At 31.1% G+C, this 17,175-nt stretch overlaps 1 protein-coding gene across 1 annotated transcript in view; it reads right to left on the reverse strand.

Annotated features, from left to right (window-relative positions):
* LOC145263843 (uncharacterized) overlaps positions 1-17,175 on the reverse strand; it is a 649,003-nt gene that overhangs the window by 61,037 nt on the left and 570,791 nt on the right. The window contains exons 51-54 of the mRNA XM_080120917.1: positions 7,980-8,277; positions 7,137-7,216; positions 5,880-6,098; positions 4,287-4,469 (exon numbers count right to left, since the gene is read on the reverse strand). Coding sequence (XP_079977043.1) covers positions 4,287-4,469; positions 5,880-6,098; positions 7,137-7,216; positions 7,980-8,277 — 780 coding nt within the window. The remainder of the gene's footprint in view (positions 1-4,286; positions 4,470-5,879; positions 6,099-7,136; positions 7,217-7,979; positions 8,278-17,175) is intronic.

The raw sequence follows: 17,175 nt of genomic DNA on the forward strand, positions 1-17,175 counted from the left end.
TTTTTCTGTATGTCAACAAAAGGCTTTTTTCAGAGAAGCGGTCGCTCGCTTCACAACTTTTTAAAACTTTTCATATCACATATAAATCGTAATATATCACAGTTAACAACGAAGCCCGCCTGTCTATTTAATTTGCTTGATTTTGGGAAGATAAATATTCAATATTTGTCGCTCGTCGCATGTGGGTTAGTCTTTTTCCTATAACATCTTGGGGGGGGGGGAGAAGCGTTCAGCAGTAAATGAATACTATCCCGCAGTCAAACTTGACTTCATGAACTCATTAAAACGGGCATCTGCTAAATCCAAGTAATTAAATAAATTCAAACGTGTTTCCATTAGCATCTCGCGGTGGGGCAATCGCTAACGTTGTACTTTTTTTTTTTCACATTTTGATTTACAACTTTGCCTCAACGGTTCGGGTTCGATCCTCATACTTACTTTTTTTTTACCCCCCCCCCCACACATACACCTCCAAACACCCGGGTACCCCTCGCTAGTATATATATATATATATATATATAAAAGGCAAAATGTGTGTTAGTGTGTGTGCATTTTTTGTGTATGTCCGGCAAAGGCTTTTTTGGAATGAATTCTCTGGAGGGTTACTATGTCTTAGAACTTTTTATATACTCCTTAGATTATAATATCTACAATTTACGAAACAACGTCATAAATATCTTTTATTTCAGCAACTTTTATCTTAAAAAATTTACGCTGTGAATTTGTTTTCTCTACTACTACTACTACTACTACTGCTATGGCGTGATATTTGAGTTAGAAAACCGTACGTTGACGTTACACCACCTGCGTTTTTGAACTTTTATTTTCAGATGTTCTCAAGTCTCTGCCTTTGTAGCGTCATGCAATGTCATCAGACTTTGGGTTCAAGCCTACCTCCCTCCAAAAACTTTTTTTTTCTTTTCCATCATGTTTGCTGTTTTTTTTTTTCCCGATTTTTTGAAGAAGTTTAATATCGTTTTTTTTTTTGTTGTGAACTCTCCCCCTTAACACACACACACCCACTTACAAACATCCGGGCAACGCCGGGTACCCTCGCTAATCTATATATATATAAAAGTCAAAATGTGTGTGCACATTTTTTGTATGTCCGGCAATGGCTTTTTGAGGGGGGATGGGGGGGTTACCATTTCTTAGAATTTTTATATACCATCTAGATCGTAATATCTATGATTTGCGAACGCGCATTGTGCCTAGATTTATTTACATCGACTTTTACAAAATTCTTGCTATTTCGGCTCCCCTCATGTGTATTCGGCTTTTTCGTATAAAAGCGAAACTAATCTGAAGCAAAGGCGTGGTTCATTTGGACACTGCCCCCCCCCCACATCTTGGGGAAACAAAACCAGAAAAACTACCTCACAGTCAAAGTTGGGTAAACAAACCCCAAAAAACTGCCTCGCAATAAAAGTTACGTGCGGGATTTCATTCACTGTATGGCGTGATATTTAACCTCATTAAATTCACGCACTTGTCAATTAAGCTTTTAAATGTTCTTCTGTTACTCTCCCTTGCTGGCCGAGCGGTTAATGTGTCAGGTTTTTTTCACACTTTATTTTCCACCTTCGCCTCAAGGCTTCTGGTTTGATCCTACCTACCTACCAAAACTTTTTTGTTTTCCTGATTTTATAAAGAAATTTAACATCGTTTTTTTTTATTTTATCATATTCGTTTTGATCTACCCCCCCCCCCCCCCCAACACACACCTCCAAACACCTGGACAACGCCGGGCACCCCAGCTATGTATATAAAAGGTAAAATATGTGTGCACATTTTATGTATGTCTCGGGCTTCTCGGGCGAGGGGTTTACTATGTCTTAGAAGTGTTTATATACCCCCTAGATCATAATATGTATGATTTGCTAACGCGCATCTAGATTTATTTACATCGACTTTTATAAAATGCGTTCTATTTCAGCTGGCTTCATGTGTGCTCGGCTTTTTCGTATAAAAGCGAAACTAATCTGAAGCGAAGGTATGTTTCTTGGCCTCGTGCCAGGAACGTCCAGAAAGCAAACCCCTTATATCAGACAATTGCTATTCAATTTGGACAATCCTCTTTTTTGGCCCTCCCCCCAACATCTTGGGTAAACAAACCCAGAAAAACTGCTTCGTAATAAAAGTTAACTGCACAATTTCTATGGCGTGATATTTGACCTCATTTTTTAATCCTTAAATAAATTTAGACGTTTTTCTGGTGCAGTGGTAAAATATCAGGTTTTCGAGCCTACCTACCTACTATCACTTTTGATTCATTTTTATTTTTATTTTTTGCTTAACACACACCTCAAAACACTCGGGCAACACTGGGCATCCAAACTAGTATATATATATATATATATATATATATATATAAGAGGATAAATAATGACACTACAAAAATTTATATTGATGCATATAGATTTATTTATCAATTTAATAAGGAAGATACATCATTGGGAATACGGGTCATAAAAACTCTTTATACCAAGGCATTTTGAAGCCTAATGCTTCTCATCACAAGAGGAGAGAGAGGGTGCTAGGTAACAAATAAGGAATGCAGTGCTTAGCAATAGGCGCATAAGGAATGAAATATTAGGATATCTTGCATATAGCTGCAGAATTATTGAGATAATGCTGGGATTGTATTTAAGTCACAATTGGATTTTGACATTTTGGAAATTAGAGGCAGGGTATAAGTTTAGGGCATTTGCCATGATATGGGATATAATTAGGGTCAAATGAACATGAAATCCGAAGAGATATACAATAAAAATAGAATAACTAATATTTTTTCTCTTGTATCTAATCATCATCTCATACGTTGAACTTTTTATTATCTTTATAAGTTTCCATTTAAAGAATCCTTTGATGCATCTTTGATCCTCTTTAATCCTCTGCTCAGCAGCCGCCGATAGCATAATGGCTAGGAGCCTTGACTGTCGGACAGACGGTCGGGTTTCAATCCTGGCTTGAGGTAGTTGCCTGTCTAGCTGCACTGATGAGCTGTGAAGCTGTACTGTATGCGGATGACTATAATGCTCCTCGAGTTGAGCATATTGAGAAGTGATACACAAATTACCATTAGCGTATAAGCGATGTTCTTTGTGTAAACAAATCGAGCTTAGGTATTTCGGACAATGCCAAAACATTGTTAAACTCACGACTCGCTCAGCAGAGGTAGTTGGCTGTCTAGCCGCACTGATGAGCTGTGAAACAGCGAAACAGTACTGTATGTGGATGACTATATATATATATATATATATATATATATATATATATATATTACTAGGTGCATGGACAACAAAATAGAAAGGATAAAAGTGTAACATTTTTTTTACAACTTCTCTCTCTCTATTTCCTTTCTTTCTCCAAATCCTCCATCTTTTTTTCTAGCAACTGGAAAAGTGTAGTTAACAAATTACGACTAAATAACATTAAAAGATAATTCCAACTGTCCCCCCTGCTTTCTGTTGACCCCGAACCCAAAACAATATTAAAAAAAAAAAAAGAATGAGCATATATATATTGCCAGAAGTAATGATAGAAAAAGAATATATCAGCTTTGTATGTGTGTCTTCCGTAGTTTTTGACTTTTAGCTGCACACAAACACAAGGAGCTTATGTACGACACAAAAAGAAAATGGAATATTTTGATCTTCCCAGTAATTACAGAAGAAACCAGACTTATGAAAAAGAATATCAAAAACTGCCTGGCAAATATACTTGGTGAACCAAGTGTAAGAGAGATACAGACAATTGCACTTAAAGGAATGGTTGGAATGTATGGTATGCTACCATGTGAATGTCTGGCATCAACTAGAATGAAATAAGAAAATTGAAAAAAAAAAAAAAAAACTTTCCTTAACATTTATCATAAAATAGTTTATTATTCAATAGATACTCGACCCCCAAAATCAATAAAGATTAGACCATTCCAATAATGATCGAGTCGCTGTTTAGTTCTGTACAGCTCTAGGAGGTTCATCCCTCCCAGGCTTTGCCATCTCTCTTTGAAAAGGAGTTAGTTTATTGCTAATCGCCTGAGGTGCCCTTACCGAGGAAAGCCGATTTTGTGCAGGTCAGAGTACCCCTCTTCAGAGCACTGTGTTTTCAATCCCACTTTCCGACCCTGGTGTCTAAGTTCTTGCAGTCTGAGAGAACAAAACATCTTCAATAGATACTAAATTTTTAAATTTCAAGTATATATCATAAATATAAAAGAATCATCTTATTTATCGAAAAATTTTATTTTGTTTGCAAAACTGAAAGAAACTGATTCTACTTACTTGATCCTTAATTTTATTTTCCAACCGTTGAATATCCGTGAGTTCCATGGCACCGTCACCTCTGGAGAACACGTAGCTATGCAACTCTGATTGCAAGACGCTTCTTTCTTTTGCAAAAACATGGCTGAGTGCCTGAAGAATCTTAGAGCGCCAATCAACAGAGAACATTCCAGATTGCTGTTGCTGAAAATAAAGGAAGGTATACTTTTAGAGTTGATTTATTGTATAAGAAAAGGTTTAAAAGACTACCCGCAGACTTCATTAAAAGCTCTTGCATTCTTGACCTTGTGTCACGCAGGTAGCAATCAAGTTGCCGTAATCATTACAGAAACAAAGTTTTCGCAAATTGTTTTCATACTCTGTTGTTCTCTTTGTACGTGCTTCTGCGTGATCTTTCCAAATTTGATGTTCCACAGTCAAAGCTTATTGTTTACACTTTAAAAAGATTTAACTCAACTTAAAACTGAGGGAAGACATTGGAGATTTATGCAACTTGATCTTTATTCCAATTTATTGATCAGTAAGTGAAGGAGAAACATACTGAAAAGGAATATTTACACACTTAGATTCTAGCGTGATTTCTATATATACTATTTATTCAAAAGAAATCTACATTCGAGAAGTAACCTCATTTGCATACTACATTAAAGAAATTCTATTTTAATAATTAGCTCAATGTTATTGTTTCTTGTAATAGAATTGTTTTCATTTTTCTATTTAGAAATATTATTTAAAGTTTTTATGTTCATAGATTAATAGTTGATAAATCTCAAGTGGTCTTGCAGTGTGATTCTATTGATATATATATCACACACACACTATATATATATAACTACTTAATTTACTCACATAAAATTAATATACGAAAGTATAAATTTATGTGTAAACTTTAAGTATTTACTTCAAAAGTGCTCAATAAGTAGGTAGAGCTAGTTAGTAAGTTATAAAATATATATGGTGATTAAGCTACACTGAATCACTATATATATTTTATAACTTACTATATATATATATATATATATATATATATATATAGTAAGTTATAAAATACATAGGGCAATTAAGCTACACTGAATATTCCGCATTTCATCCACTCTAGGACTCTTTAGGCTTATGCGCATAAGCCTGAAGAGTCCTAGAGTTGATGAAACGCGGAATATTCAGTGTAGCTTAATTGCCATATATATTTTATAACTTACTAACTAGCTATACCTATGTATTGAGCACTTTTGAAGTAAATACTTAAAGTTTACGCATAAATTTATACTTTCGTATATTAATTTTATGTGAGTAAATGAAGTAGTTATATATATATATATATATATATATGAGAGAGAGAGAGAGAGATAGGCAAAGAGATTTTGGTCTCTGTTGGTCTTAGAGCAGACATTATTAGGCCAAGCCTTACAAAGCTGCCATTTTGAGTTCGGTTGGAAACATGTTCAGGTCATTTATCAAGAAATCACATATTTTAAGTTCACAAAAATATTGTTACTTGTTCTAAAACTTCGAATTGCAATTTTATTTGAAGTAAATTCACTTTTGTATTATCCTAAAAGAATTAAAAAAATAAACCCAAAGTTGACTCCTTACCCACTGAGCTCCTGCAACCTGTTGTTCATTCGCCAATAGATCCTTTAGGGCCTGAATAGCAGACAAGAGGGACTGACGTTCTTTTTCCCAGGCGGCCCGAAGAGCCTGGAAGTCAATGTCTTTGGAATTGGATTTTGGTGAAGCATACTCTCGGATGAATTGGAGTTCGGCCAAAGATAAACTCTGAAGGCCTTCTTGGTGCATGCGATTCAAAAGAACCTGGGAAAAAAAAAAGAAACAAAAAATAAAAAAAACAAATAAAAAAAAAAACAAAAATAAAAAATTCTTACTTATTTATTATATCTCTTCTCAACCCTCAAATTTAGTCGCCAAAAATATCTTTTTTTACTCTTTTTGACCAGATTCAAGATTTTTAAACGAAAAGAAAAATTTTTCTTTATGCATACACTAATGATCCCATTCACTCTTCATTTTTCACCCGATTTTTCTCTGAAGTATCTGAAAAGTTTTTTTTATACATGGCATAATACGTAAACAACCAATCAATACTTTTTTAATAATTAGAATCAGTATTAGCAAAATTTTATCTCAATTTCCAATTCCAAAAACAATTCTTTTCATTTCTTTTTATTTAAAACTTAATTTTCCATTCCTGATGATGGAATGTGCTTTGAGAAACACATATTACTTATGACTCTCAACATGCATACTCCCGACTAACCTGACAAGCAACAAAATCCCACCCCATCACTGTTGAGGTCCCTGGGTGCTGGAAAACCTACTCTAATGATTTCTTCCAATCAAACTGCTAGTCTTTGGAATTCCCTCACTGTTTCCTGCTTCTCTGACTGTACTAACATGCAGATGTTTAAATGTAATGCAAAGAGACATCTTGCTGATCAACTCTCTACAGTACCCCGTAGATACAATCCCAAATAGTAGCGTCCAACCTTGCTTGGATGACAGATAATAAAAAAAGATGAAATTATAAATATTTATTGATTTTAAACAAAAATTTAAAGATCAGGTAAAAATGTCATGAATGAACTTTTATCAAAATCTTGGAAACAGTATATAAAAGGGAAAACATTATGAAGTTGTTGAAATTAAAAAGAAAATTATATTTACTTGTAAAAGTATATGAAAACTTTCCGTTACCCCGCCCCCTCTCTCCCCATGAAATTCTCCCTTTGTAGGTGATTTTAGAATTGTAATCAGAATCAGTAATTGTATTGGAATCATGGCACATATTGGAAATGTCCCATTGCTAATATATATGTTATAAATGTAACTCACCTGGAGACGGTCTTGGGTGTTTTGTTCAGGAGGATGGGTATCCTGTGCATCTTGAACATCGGATTGAGTGCCTCGGTCATCTGAAAAATGAACCAAAAAAGCACAAAAAAATCAAATACAAAACAAAACGTATATAAAAATGAAAAACATTGAAAATAAGATTATATTTAACTTTGAAGTTCCTGTATATTAAAAAATTAGTAGTTAAATGTCATTTAATAATATCAAGGGTACAAAATCTTTATGAATGTGATAACTAGGATATCAAATGCTTATGAATGTGATAACTAGGATATCAACTGTTTATGAATGTGATAACTAGGATATCAACTGTTTATGAATGTGATAACTAGGATATCAAATGTTTATGAATGTGATAACTAGGATATCAAATGTTTATGAATGTGATAACTAGGATATCAAATACTTATGAATGTGATAACTTGAATATCAAATGCTTATAAGTAAGATAACAGGAATGATATTAACCAACAAGTTATGCCACATCTAAAAATAATTTCACCAAGATCGTGCAATAGAAAAGACAGGTCAGCCATGATTTGTCGAAAATAATAATAAATTCCAAAATATCCAACGTGTTTATTATGTTTTTGAATTTTTTAGATGAGTATTGATTCTTTTTTTTAACGGTACAAAAACTATACGATGCTTTGAAAATAATATACGAAAAAACCCTAGGGGCCCCTTTCACCAACAAACTCATCAGGAGTTAATCGTTGGGTAAAAAATGCAAAAAAACCGAATTAAATTGTCACGCAAGAACAAAATATTAGAATCATCCAATCATGAGTGAGGAAAGAATGTTATGATATTGTTCCTTACCTTTTTCAGCGTCAAGAGTTTCCTTCTGCTGTTGACCATGCTGAAGATTATCCAGCTGCGCAGAGATTGCCATACACAAGCGTTTGAGTGCACCCTGCGTGACTCTCAGCTCATCCTGCACCTGATTCACCTGCTCGCTCAGCTGGTAGTTCGCAACCACGAGATTATCAACCGACGTGACGTCCTGGTTTTGATTCTGGCACAGATGGACCTCTTCCAATTGCTTCGTATGTGCTTGGAATTTGGCTCGCATCATTTCAAGTTCTTCTTTCAGCATCTTCACCGTGTTCTTTGCAACCTAAACGGCAAAAAAAAACATACAAATGATTCAGTAAGAATCTTGTCGGATAAGAAAAAAAAAAAATACAAAAAAAAAAACGAAACAAACAAGGGAAGTAATTGAATTTTATTTTTAAATTGATAATTTCCCAAAATAAGATGCAAAAAAAAAAAACATGTTCGTGCATGTAGATGTGCACATGGTGATTGTGCAGCTGTAATGAAAAAAAAACTATCTAGATCTACATGACAGATTTTATGCATTACAATGAAACACCGGTCCCAGGAGAAGTAAAATAAATGTTCTCGAACAGAAGATTGTAGAGATTAGAATGCCAATGGCATTCACCCTAGGCAGGTTGAACCAACTTCCTCTGAAGGAGAAAGTGTCAAGAGCATATTATATTCATAAATGGTTCTCAGACGCATGTATATACCCATCAGAGAAGATGATAGCATTAGATTTTTGTGGTTCTTGGATGGAGGTGTTGACATCCTCCTACATATAGCACCTGATATTCCCAAATGGTCGCTCATCTGGTACTGACCAGACTCAATGTTGCTTAACTTCTGTGACCTAATGAGAACTGGTGTATTAATGTGATTATGCTGTATATATATACAGAGTAGGAAGTGAACCTTGGGTTTACTTCTGGCAACCTCATAACTCTCACTTATTTTTTTCTCCTTTAGTCCTCACATTCCATGAGGTATGTTTCTGATAAAGGGGGAAGAATCGCTGTTTTTTGGGTTATAATCTATCCATATAACATTTATTGTTAGCTAGTTTTTGACCTTGAAGTCGTTTTCTTTCTTTTTTTAGCTCCTTACATCAAGTGGCTTCATGCTTTGTTTGGAATGGTTTCCATTTTAAAAATAAGTTTTGCACAATTTTTATATCCTCATTATGAATATTAAAGTCTATATTATATTTCTCTGTTTGTCCGTTCCACTTTTCTTTGGAAACTACTGAGCTGATCTGGCTGAAATTTTGTATCAACCTTTGTTATGACCAGGTGCAATGAACAAAGTGTTACAGTATCCATTCAATACACAGTTAACGATAACGAAATAATGAGTATTTAATGCAAAAATGTGCACAAATTTATCCATTATTTAATCATCAATCTGACACAAAGTCAACATGTTAGTTCAATTTAGTTTCATAGGAAAAGGACAAAGAGGAGTAGAAGTCCTTCAGTTAAAGTTAAGATATCTTAGACTTTTGTCAAGTTTTAATATTAGGCATTAGACATTAACTGATAAATAGTTAATTTATAAAATGTATTCACAATTTAAAAAATAATTCATATAATTTGTTTATGTTAATTTCTTTTAATTTATAAAACGTATTCACATTTACAAAATATTCACATAATTTTTAATGTTAGTTTTTCTGAATTTATAAAACTTATTCACACTTAAAAAATATTCATATAATTTTTTTATGTTCATTTCTTTAAATTTATAAAACATATTCTCAAATAAAAAATATTCATAGTTTTTTTTATATTATTATTTCTATGAATTCATAAAATGTATTCACAGTAAAAAAAAAATATTCATATAATTTTTTATGTTAATTTCTTTGAATTTATAAAACATATTCTCAAATAAAAAATATTCATAGTTTTTTTATATTATTATTTCTATGAATTCATAAAATGTATTCACAGTAAAAAAAAAAATATTCATATAATTTTTTATGTTCATTTCTTTAAATTTATAAAACATATTCTCAAATAAAAAATATTCATAGTTTTTTTATATTATTATTTCTATGAATTCATAAAATGTATTCACAGTAAAAAAAAAAAAATATTCATATAATTTTTTATGTTCATTTCTTTAAATTTATAAAACATATTCGCAAATAAAAAATATTCATAGTTTTTTTATATTAATATTTCTATGAATTCATAAAATGTATTCACAGTAAAAAAAAATATTCATATAATTTTTTTATTGTTATTTCTTTTGAATTTATAAAACGTATTCACAGTAAAAAAAAATATTCATACAATTTTTTTATTGCTATTTCCTTTGAATTTATAAAACGTATTCACAAGTAAAAAAACACTTAAAATTCATGCAAAATTCAAACTTGTGTATTAAAAAAATTTTTTTTTTTTAATTACATTTTCACCCCAAACAAGGTGCATTGCCACTTTGGTGTAGGGGGCTACTATCAGGGGAAACAACTACTGGGGCACTATGTTGGGATTTGGGCAGCAAGATGTCGGTTCACGTTGCACTTGAACTTCTGCATGTCAGTACAGTTAGGGAAGCAGAAACCTGGAATGGAATTCCAGAGTCTAGCGGTTCTGAGGAAGAAACTACTGGAGTAGAAAGATCTTTTACATCTAGGAATCTCTACTGTGTGGGGGTGGGATTTAGCTGCCTGTCGGGTTTATCGAGGGTGTCTACATCGTGGGGGCACAAGTGTCTGCAGTTCGTCAGAGCATTCACCATTAAAATACTTGTAGAACAGGCAGAGGGATGCAACGTTTCGCCGATGGGACAGAGGCTGAAGCTTAGATGCCAGTTCAGGGCCTATCGGATTGGCAACTCTTTTTTGAACCTTGTCTAGGAGTGAGAGACTAGTAGCAGATGCACCAGCCCAAATGTGACAACAATACTCCATACATGGGCGAATGGTGGCCTTATAGAGGTACAGGATACTTGCAGGTGTCAGTAGTTTTCTAGCACGGTAGAGAGAGCCTACCTTTTTCGTGTATTGATATTATAAAACTACCGCCTTAGTAATGTGTACTCGGCCTACTCCTTTTGTTTGCTAACCAATCATATGTTTCTATTTGCATATACACTCAGAAAACACCTTAACATTAGAATAAAGTACCAAACAATGCATCCACAGTTTGCCATGATTATATTTGAAATAGCAATTCTCTTTGTCCGTCACATTTATTTTTCTTCAATGCCTCTACTATACTAAGAGGAAAGTAAAAGAAAAAAAAAAAAAAAAAAAAAAAGATGCAATACCATAAAAAGTATACTTTTGTCTGTAGCCATGGTAACAAGTCCAGCAAGGTCAGAGGATGAAGAGATGAGTGGAATTGAAACAGTAGGTATTCCCGGAAAGAGAAGCAATTACCTGTGCATCTGTATAAACATATTGACCGCGATGTGAACACTGATAATTTATTAATACGAACCCAATTGAATGAGGACAACGCTCACCTCCATCCAACTGGCTGCTAAGTAATCACTACAGCTCCCAAATATATAAAATAAAAATACCTTAAGAGGCAATTAGGTTCAATGAATTGATCAAGCGACTGACAAGTCGATGCAGGTGACCATAATCCCCTAAGCTATTTGCATCATTAACTATTCTTATGTCAGATTAACACATTGAGAAGGTTTTAATGCTGGCTAGATTTTATATATATATGTGTGTGTGTGATTAAATTATGCGTGATAATTCAATCCTTATTCTATTAATAAAGCTTACTTAGAAGAATTCACATAATCAACCTTTTATGTAAAACTAGCGGGGGTACCCAGCATTGCCTGGGTGCGTCGAGTAAGGAAGCCCCCTCCCCCATAGTAGAATCAAAACAACAATAGTTTGGGTGGAGAGAGGTGTTTAAAAAAAAAAAAGAAAAAGGGTGGTAGTAGGCAGGCAGGCTTGAACCTGTAACATGAAGGTGGAAAAAATAAAAACCTAACATCTTAGCCGATGTTGCCATCGTGCAAACGGAAGTCACAAATGTCGAAATTAAGTCAAATTAAAAGGAGACGATGACTTGCAAAAATGGCGATGCAAGCACAACCCCTCCTTGTTAAGGGTGAAGAAATTAATGTTTTTCACCAATTTTTCGATATTTGTCAAAAGATCAAGCTTCAAAACAATACTGGTTTTGTCACGTTCCGACAGGTCTATCGGAAGTTTTTGGCAGACATAAAAACACACACACAGAAACACATTTTGCCTTTTATATATCAGAAGATATTTGATTTTCATAAAGGATAATACTTGAACTATTTTTTTTCTCAATCCCTTTGTTTCTTCTGTCCCCAAATAAATTTTTTCTATCACTAAAAATGACACAGATACTTTATTTGGGGATTTGAGAGAGAGAGCGAGAGAGAGAGAGAGCGAGAGCAATTAGTTTATTTATTTTTATTTTTTAAGTAAAACTTACCTTGTATTTCATTTTTTTCTAAATATTAGTTCCACATTTGTTCTTTAAGATTTGTTTTTACTGTTTTGTTTTTTTTCTCTGATGAGTTTTGCCTTTCTTAGTTTTTTTCGATTTTTACAGTAAGATTGACCTTGCATGTGACAACCATCTAGAATATAAATCTCATCTGTCTGTTTAAATCCATGCATGTATGTATGTTTATATGTCTGCCTAAAACTTTCGCCAGAGGTGACGGATTTTCACGGGATCGGTATTGTTTTGAAGCTCGACCCTTCAGACGACAAATATCGAAAAATTGGCTAAAAACATTCATTCCGTCACCCTCAACTGGGCACTTTTCTATAGGGAAGGGTTGCTTTTTTTTTTTTTGCCGATATTTTCAAAAGTCATCCCCTCTTTTCGATTGACTCGCCTTAATTTAAACCTTTTTCACTTCCGGTTTAGTGATGGGTGCGACAGCAAAGACGTCATTTTTTTTTCACATTCTTTTCCTCCTTTGTGGTACGGGTTTGAACCTGCCTGCCTACTACCATTTTCTTTTTTTTTTTGCTCAACACACACCTCCAAAAACCCGGGCAACGCCGGGCACCCAGGCTTGTAAGAAAATAAGTAAACCGACACTGCAGAAGTTGAACAAATTGGGGTACGAAACTCTGCTACATCCGTCATACTCTCCAGACCGCTCACCTACCGACTACCACTTTTTCAAGCATCTCGACAACTTTCTGCATAAGAAATGCTTAAAACACCTAAACGATATCAAAAATGCCTTCAGCAACTTCATGGTCACCAGAATGCAAGATTTTTATGTTACTAGCATAAGTACACTTGTTTTGCGTTGGCAAAAGTGTGTTTATTTTGATCGATAAATTTTTGTTTGAGCTGAGATATGTTCATCTGAATTTAAAAGTTAAAAAACGCAAGAACTTTCTTGTCAACCTGATATATATATATATATATATATATATATATATATATATATATATATATATATATATATATATATATATATAAAAATATATATATATATCAAATACTTTTGCATGCAAAATCCGATTCCGCATTTTGCTAATACCTACCCTCTGATGAGAAGGAAAGTATTTCTTTGAAACTCCACGGATTAAGGACTATCCACTTATCTAGTGTTTCCTTTTCAGATTAAATATCTTTTTAACTTATTTCAATGTGTTTTTTTAACATGTTTTATTAACTGTTTGCTCGTATTATAAGCTCTATCTCCTATTTGGTTTTATTGAGCTTTTACATCTGGCTGAGATAACTTTATAAATATTAATTCTGTAATATTTATAATATAGTTTAATTTTACTATCTTGGATCATTTTGGTAAATTTAATTGTAATTTTTATTTTATATATATATATATATATATATATATATATATATATATATATATATATATATATATATATATATATATATATTCCATCATAAAATAAATATATGCATATATGAATTTATTTGTCATTTCAATAAGGAAAAACATCAACAGGGAAAAAAGTGTTATATATGCTCCTTATATCTAGGCATTTCAAAGCCAAATTCTTCTCATTAAAAGAGGAGAAAGGAGTAGGTTACAGATATAGGGAAATGTGACATCTAGCTTAGGTTGCATTTGGAATGAAATGTAAAATAAAATATTAAGATAAACATGGAAACAGATATAAAGAAGTTTAAAAAAAAAAATAAAATAAAATAGAAATAAGAGTGAAAATAAACATAAACAAGAAAAACAGGAGGAAAGATAAAAATATGGAATGAACATGGATGAGGTATAGGGCATTAGGTGGAGGTGAGTAATGAGAAGAAAGGTAGGGAAATGAAAATTACTGTTATATAAGTATTGGGTTGTATTGAAGCTAGAGAGAAGCTAAATTAGTAACTAAGATAAGATGATGAATATATATATATAGTAAGTTATCTTAGTTCTACTAAATCCATATTTATCAAAAATGAAAAATATTACAATGAAGCCCTTAAAAACTCGGGTACAATTCGCAAATTAAATTCATAAATAAAAATGATAGAAACATAAACTGCATTGAAAATAAACCTATTAAGAGCGTAATACCATATAATATAGCAATGTCTTCCCGTATGCGAGTTAAGAAAAATGACCAAGAGACAAAAAAAGATAAAACCAAACCACAAATATTAGATAATAATACAAATAAACAACAAACCAAAACCCATAAACGTAAGAATAGACATAAGGAGACCCTATGGTTCAACCCTCCATATTCTAAAAACCTAGAGACAAACATAGCCAGAGAATTTTTTAAAATATTAGATAAGAACTTTAAAGCCCCCCATAGATATAATAAAATTTTCAATAAGAACACAATCAAAGTCTCTTACTCTACTATGCCTAACCTTCATCAAAAAATAATTAGCTCTAATAGTAAGAAAATTAATAAGCTAGAAAATACAACTATACAAAATATATCAGACTGTAACTGTAGAAGAAAAAATAAATGTCCCCTACAAGGCTCATGTAAAATTAAAAATGTAATCTATAGCTGCACAGTATCAAAAACCCCAAATCTACATGAATCTATTAACAGCCATAACTCAACTACCAGATTAAATAATGACACCAACTTAAACCAATCTACTGATCAATTACAAACCAACCCACCATATAATAATCCAGCACCAGACCTAACGGAAAATAATCACAATAAGCAAGAGGCAATATATTTTGGTTCCACATCTGGCCTTAAAACATAGAATTTCAACGCACAAATATTCTTTTAAAAATAACTCTCTGTCAAACCAAACTACTCTATCCAACTATATTTGGCAACTCAAAAATAGCAATATTTCTTTCAACTTGAAATGGCGAGTAATTGAATCTTGCAAACCATATAAACCAGGAGATAAATTCTGTGCACTATGTACAAAAGAGACCCTAAAAATTTTGAAATATGAAGATATAAAAAATGCAACCACCCTATTAAATTCAAGACAGGAACTAATCTTCACATGCAGTCATAAACGTTGGTTTAAATTTAATAAATATAAACCACCTTAAATCATTAAAAATTACTTATTAGTAAAAATAGATTACAATTTTTTTTTTGTAATAAATTAAGTTAGACTAATTATCCCCCTTGCACCCTTTAATTAAAGAAAATATGACTAATTATCCCCCTTGCATTATGTAATTATACAAATAACATTAACTTACAATTTCTTTCGAATTATAAACCGTGGCGTCTTTAAATCAAAAGTATGCTAACGGAAATAAATTATTGCACGGGCGTCCTTTTTGAAAATTTATCATTCCATAAGCTGAAAAGCTATAGCAAGCATCTATATGAGTACTTTAACCATAGTTCCTGATTTCAAAAGGCGAAAAATTAAAAGGTAAATATTTGTACCTATATTTTTATGTATATCTATGTATATGTATATATGTGTCTATTTTTTCATATATATGCATGTATATATTTGTGTATGTATGTATGTATAACATTGTACTTAAACCAAATTTATATTTTACTCTATTTCTTTTCTATCTCTAACCCATATTAATTTTCTTATCAATTTTAAATCCAGACCTCTGTTTTAATTTTTTCCAGATACATCTGCCTTACTTTTAATGCTAGGTTTATTTATGGTGTCTTTTAAATTTAATAAAAATACTTCAAAATTTGCTGATGAGGAAACCTTGTTTATTAAATAACCATATGTATAAATTATTGTCTGTAACACTGTTTTCCGACACGATCATACAAATAATTGATTTTGTTGTTGTTCCTTCTTATGAAACGGATTTTTAATTTAATTATAATTTGATTTTTAAATTATCAATCACATTACTAAATATATATATATATATATATATATATATATATAGATATATATATATAGATATAAATATATATATAGATAGATATATATAAATATATATATATATATATAAATATATAAATATATATAAATATATATATAGATATATATAAATATATATAGATATATATAAATATATATAGATATATATATATAAATATATATATAGATATATATATATAAATATATATAGATATATATATATATATAGATATATATATATAAATATATATAGATATATATATATATAAATATATATATAAATATATATATAAATATAGATATATATAGATATATAAATATATATATATATATATAGATATATATATACACACATATAAATAAATATATATATATATAAATATATATAGATATATATATAAATATATATATATAAATATATATATATAGATATATATACACACATATACATAAATATATATATATATAGAGAGAGATATATATATACATACATATACATAAATATATATATATAGATATATATATATATACATACATAAATATATATATATATAGATATATATACATACATATACATAAATATATATATATAGATATATATATACATACATATACATAAATATATATATAGATATATATATACATACATATACATAAATATATATATATATATATATATATATATACATACATATACATAAATATATATATATATATAGATATATATATACATACATATACATAAATATATATATAGATTTATATATACATACATATACATAAATATATATATAGATTTATATATACATACATATACATAAATATATATATATAGATATATATATATACATACATATACATAAATATATATATATAGATATATATATATACAT

This window comes from Euprymna scolopes, chromosome 39 (assembly GCF_053919585.1).
Source record: "Euprymna scolopes isolate OS-2025 chromosome 39, ASM5391958v1, whole genome shotgun sequence".
Lineage (NCBI taxonomy): Eukaryota > Metazoa > Mollusca > Cephalopoda > Sepiida > Sepiolidae > Euprymna > Euprymna scolopes.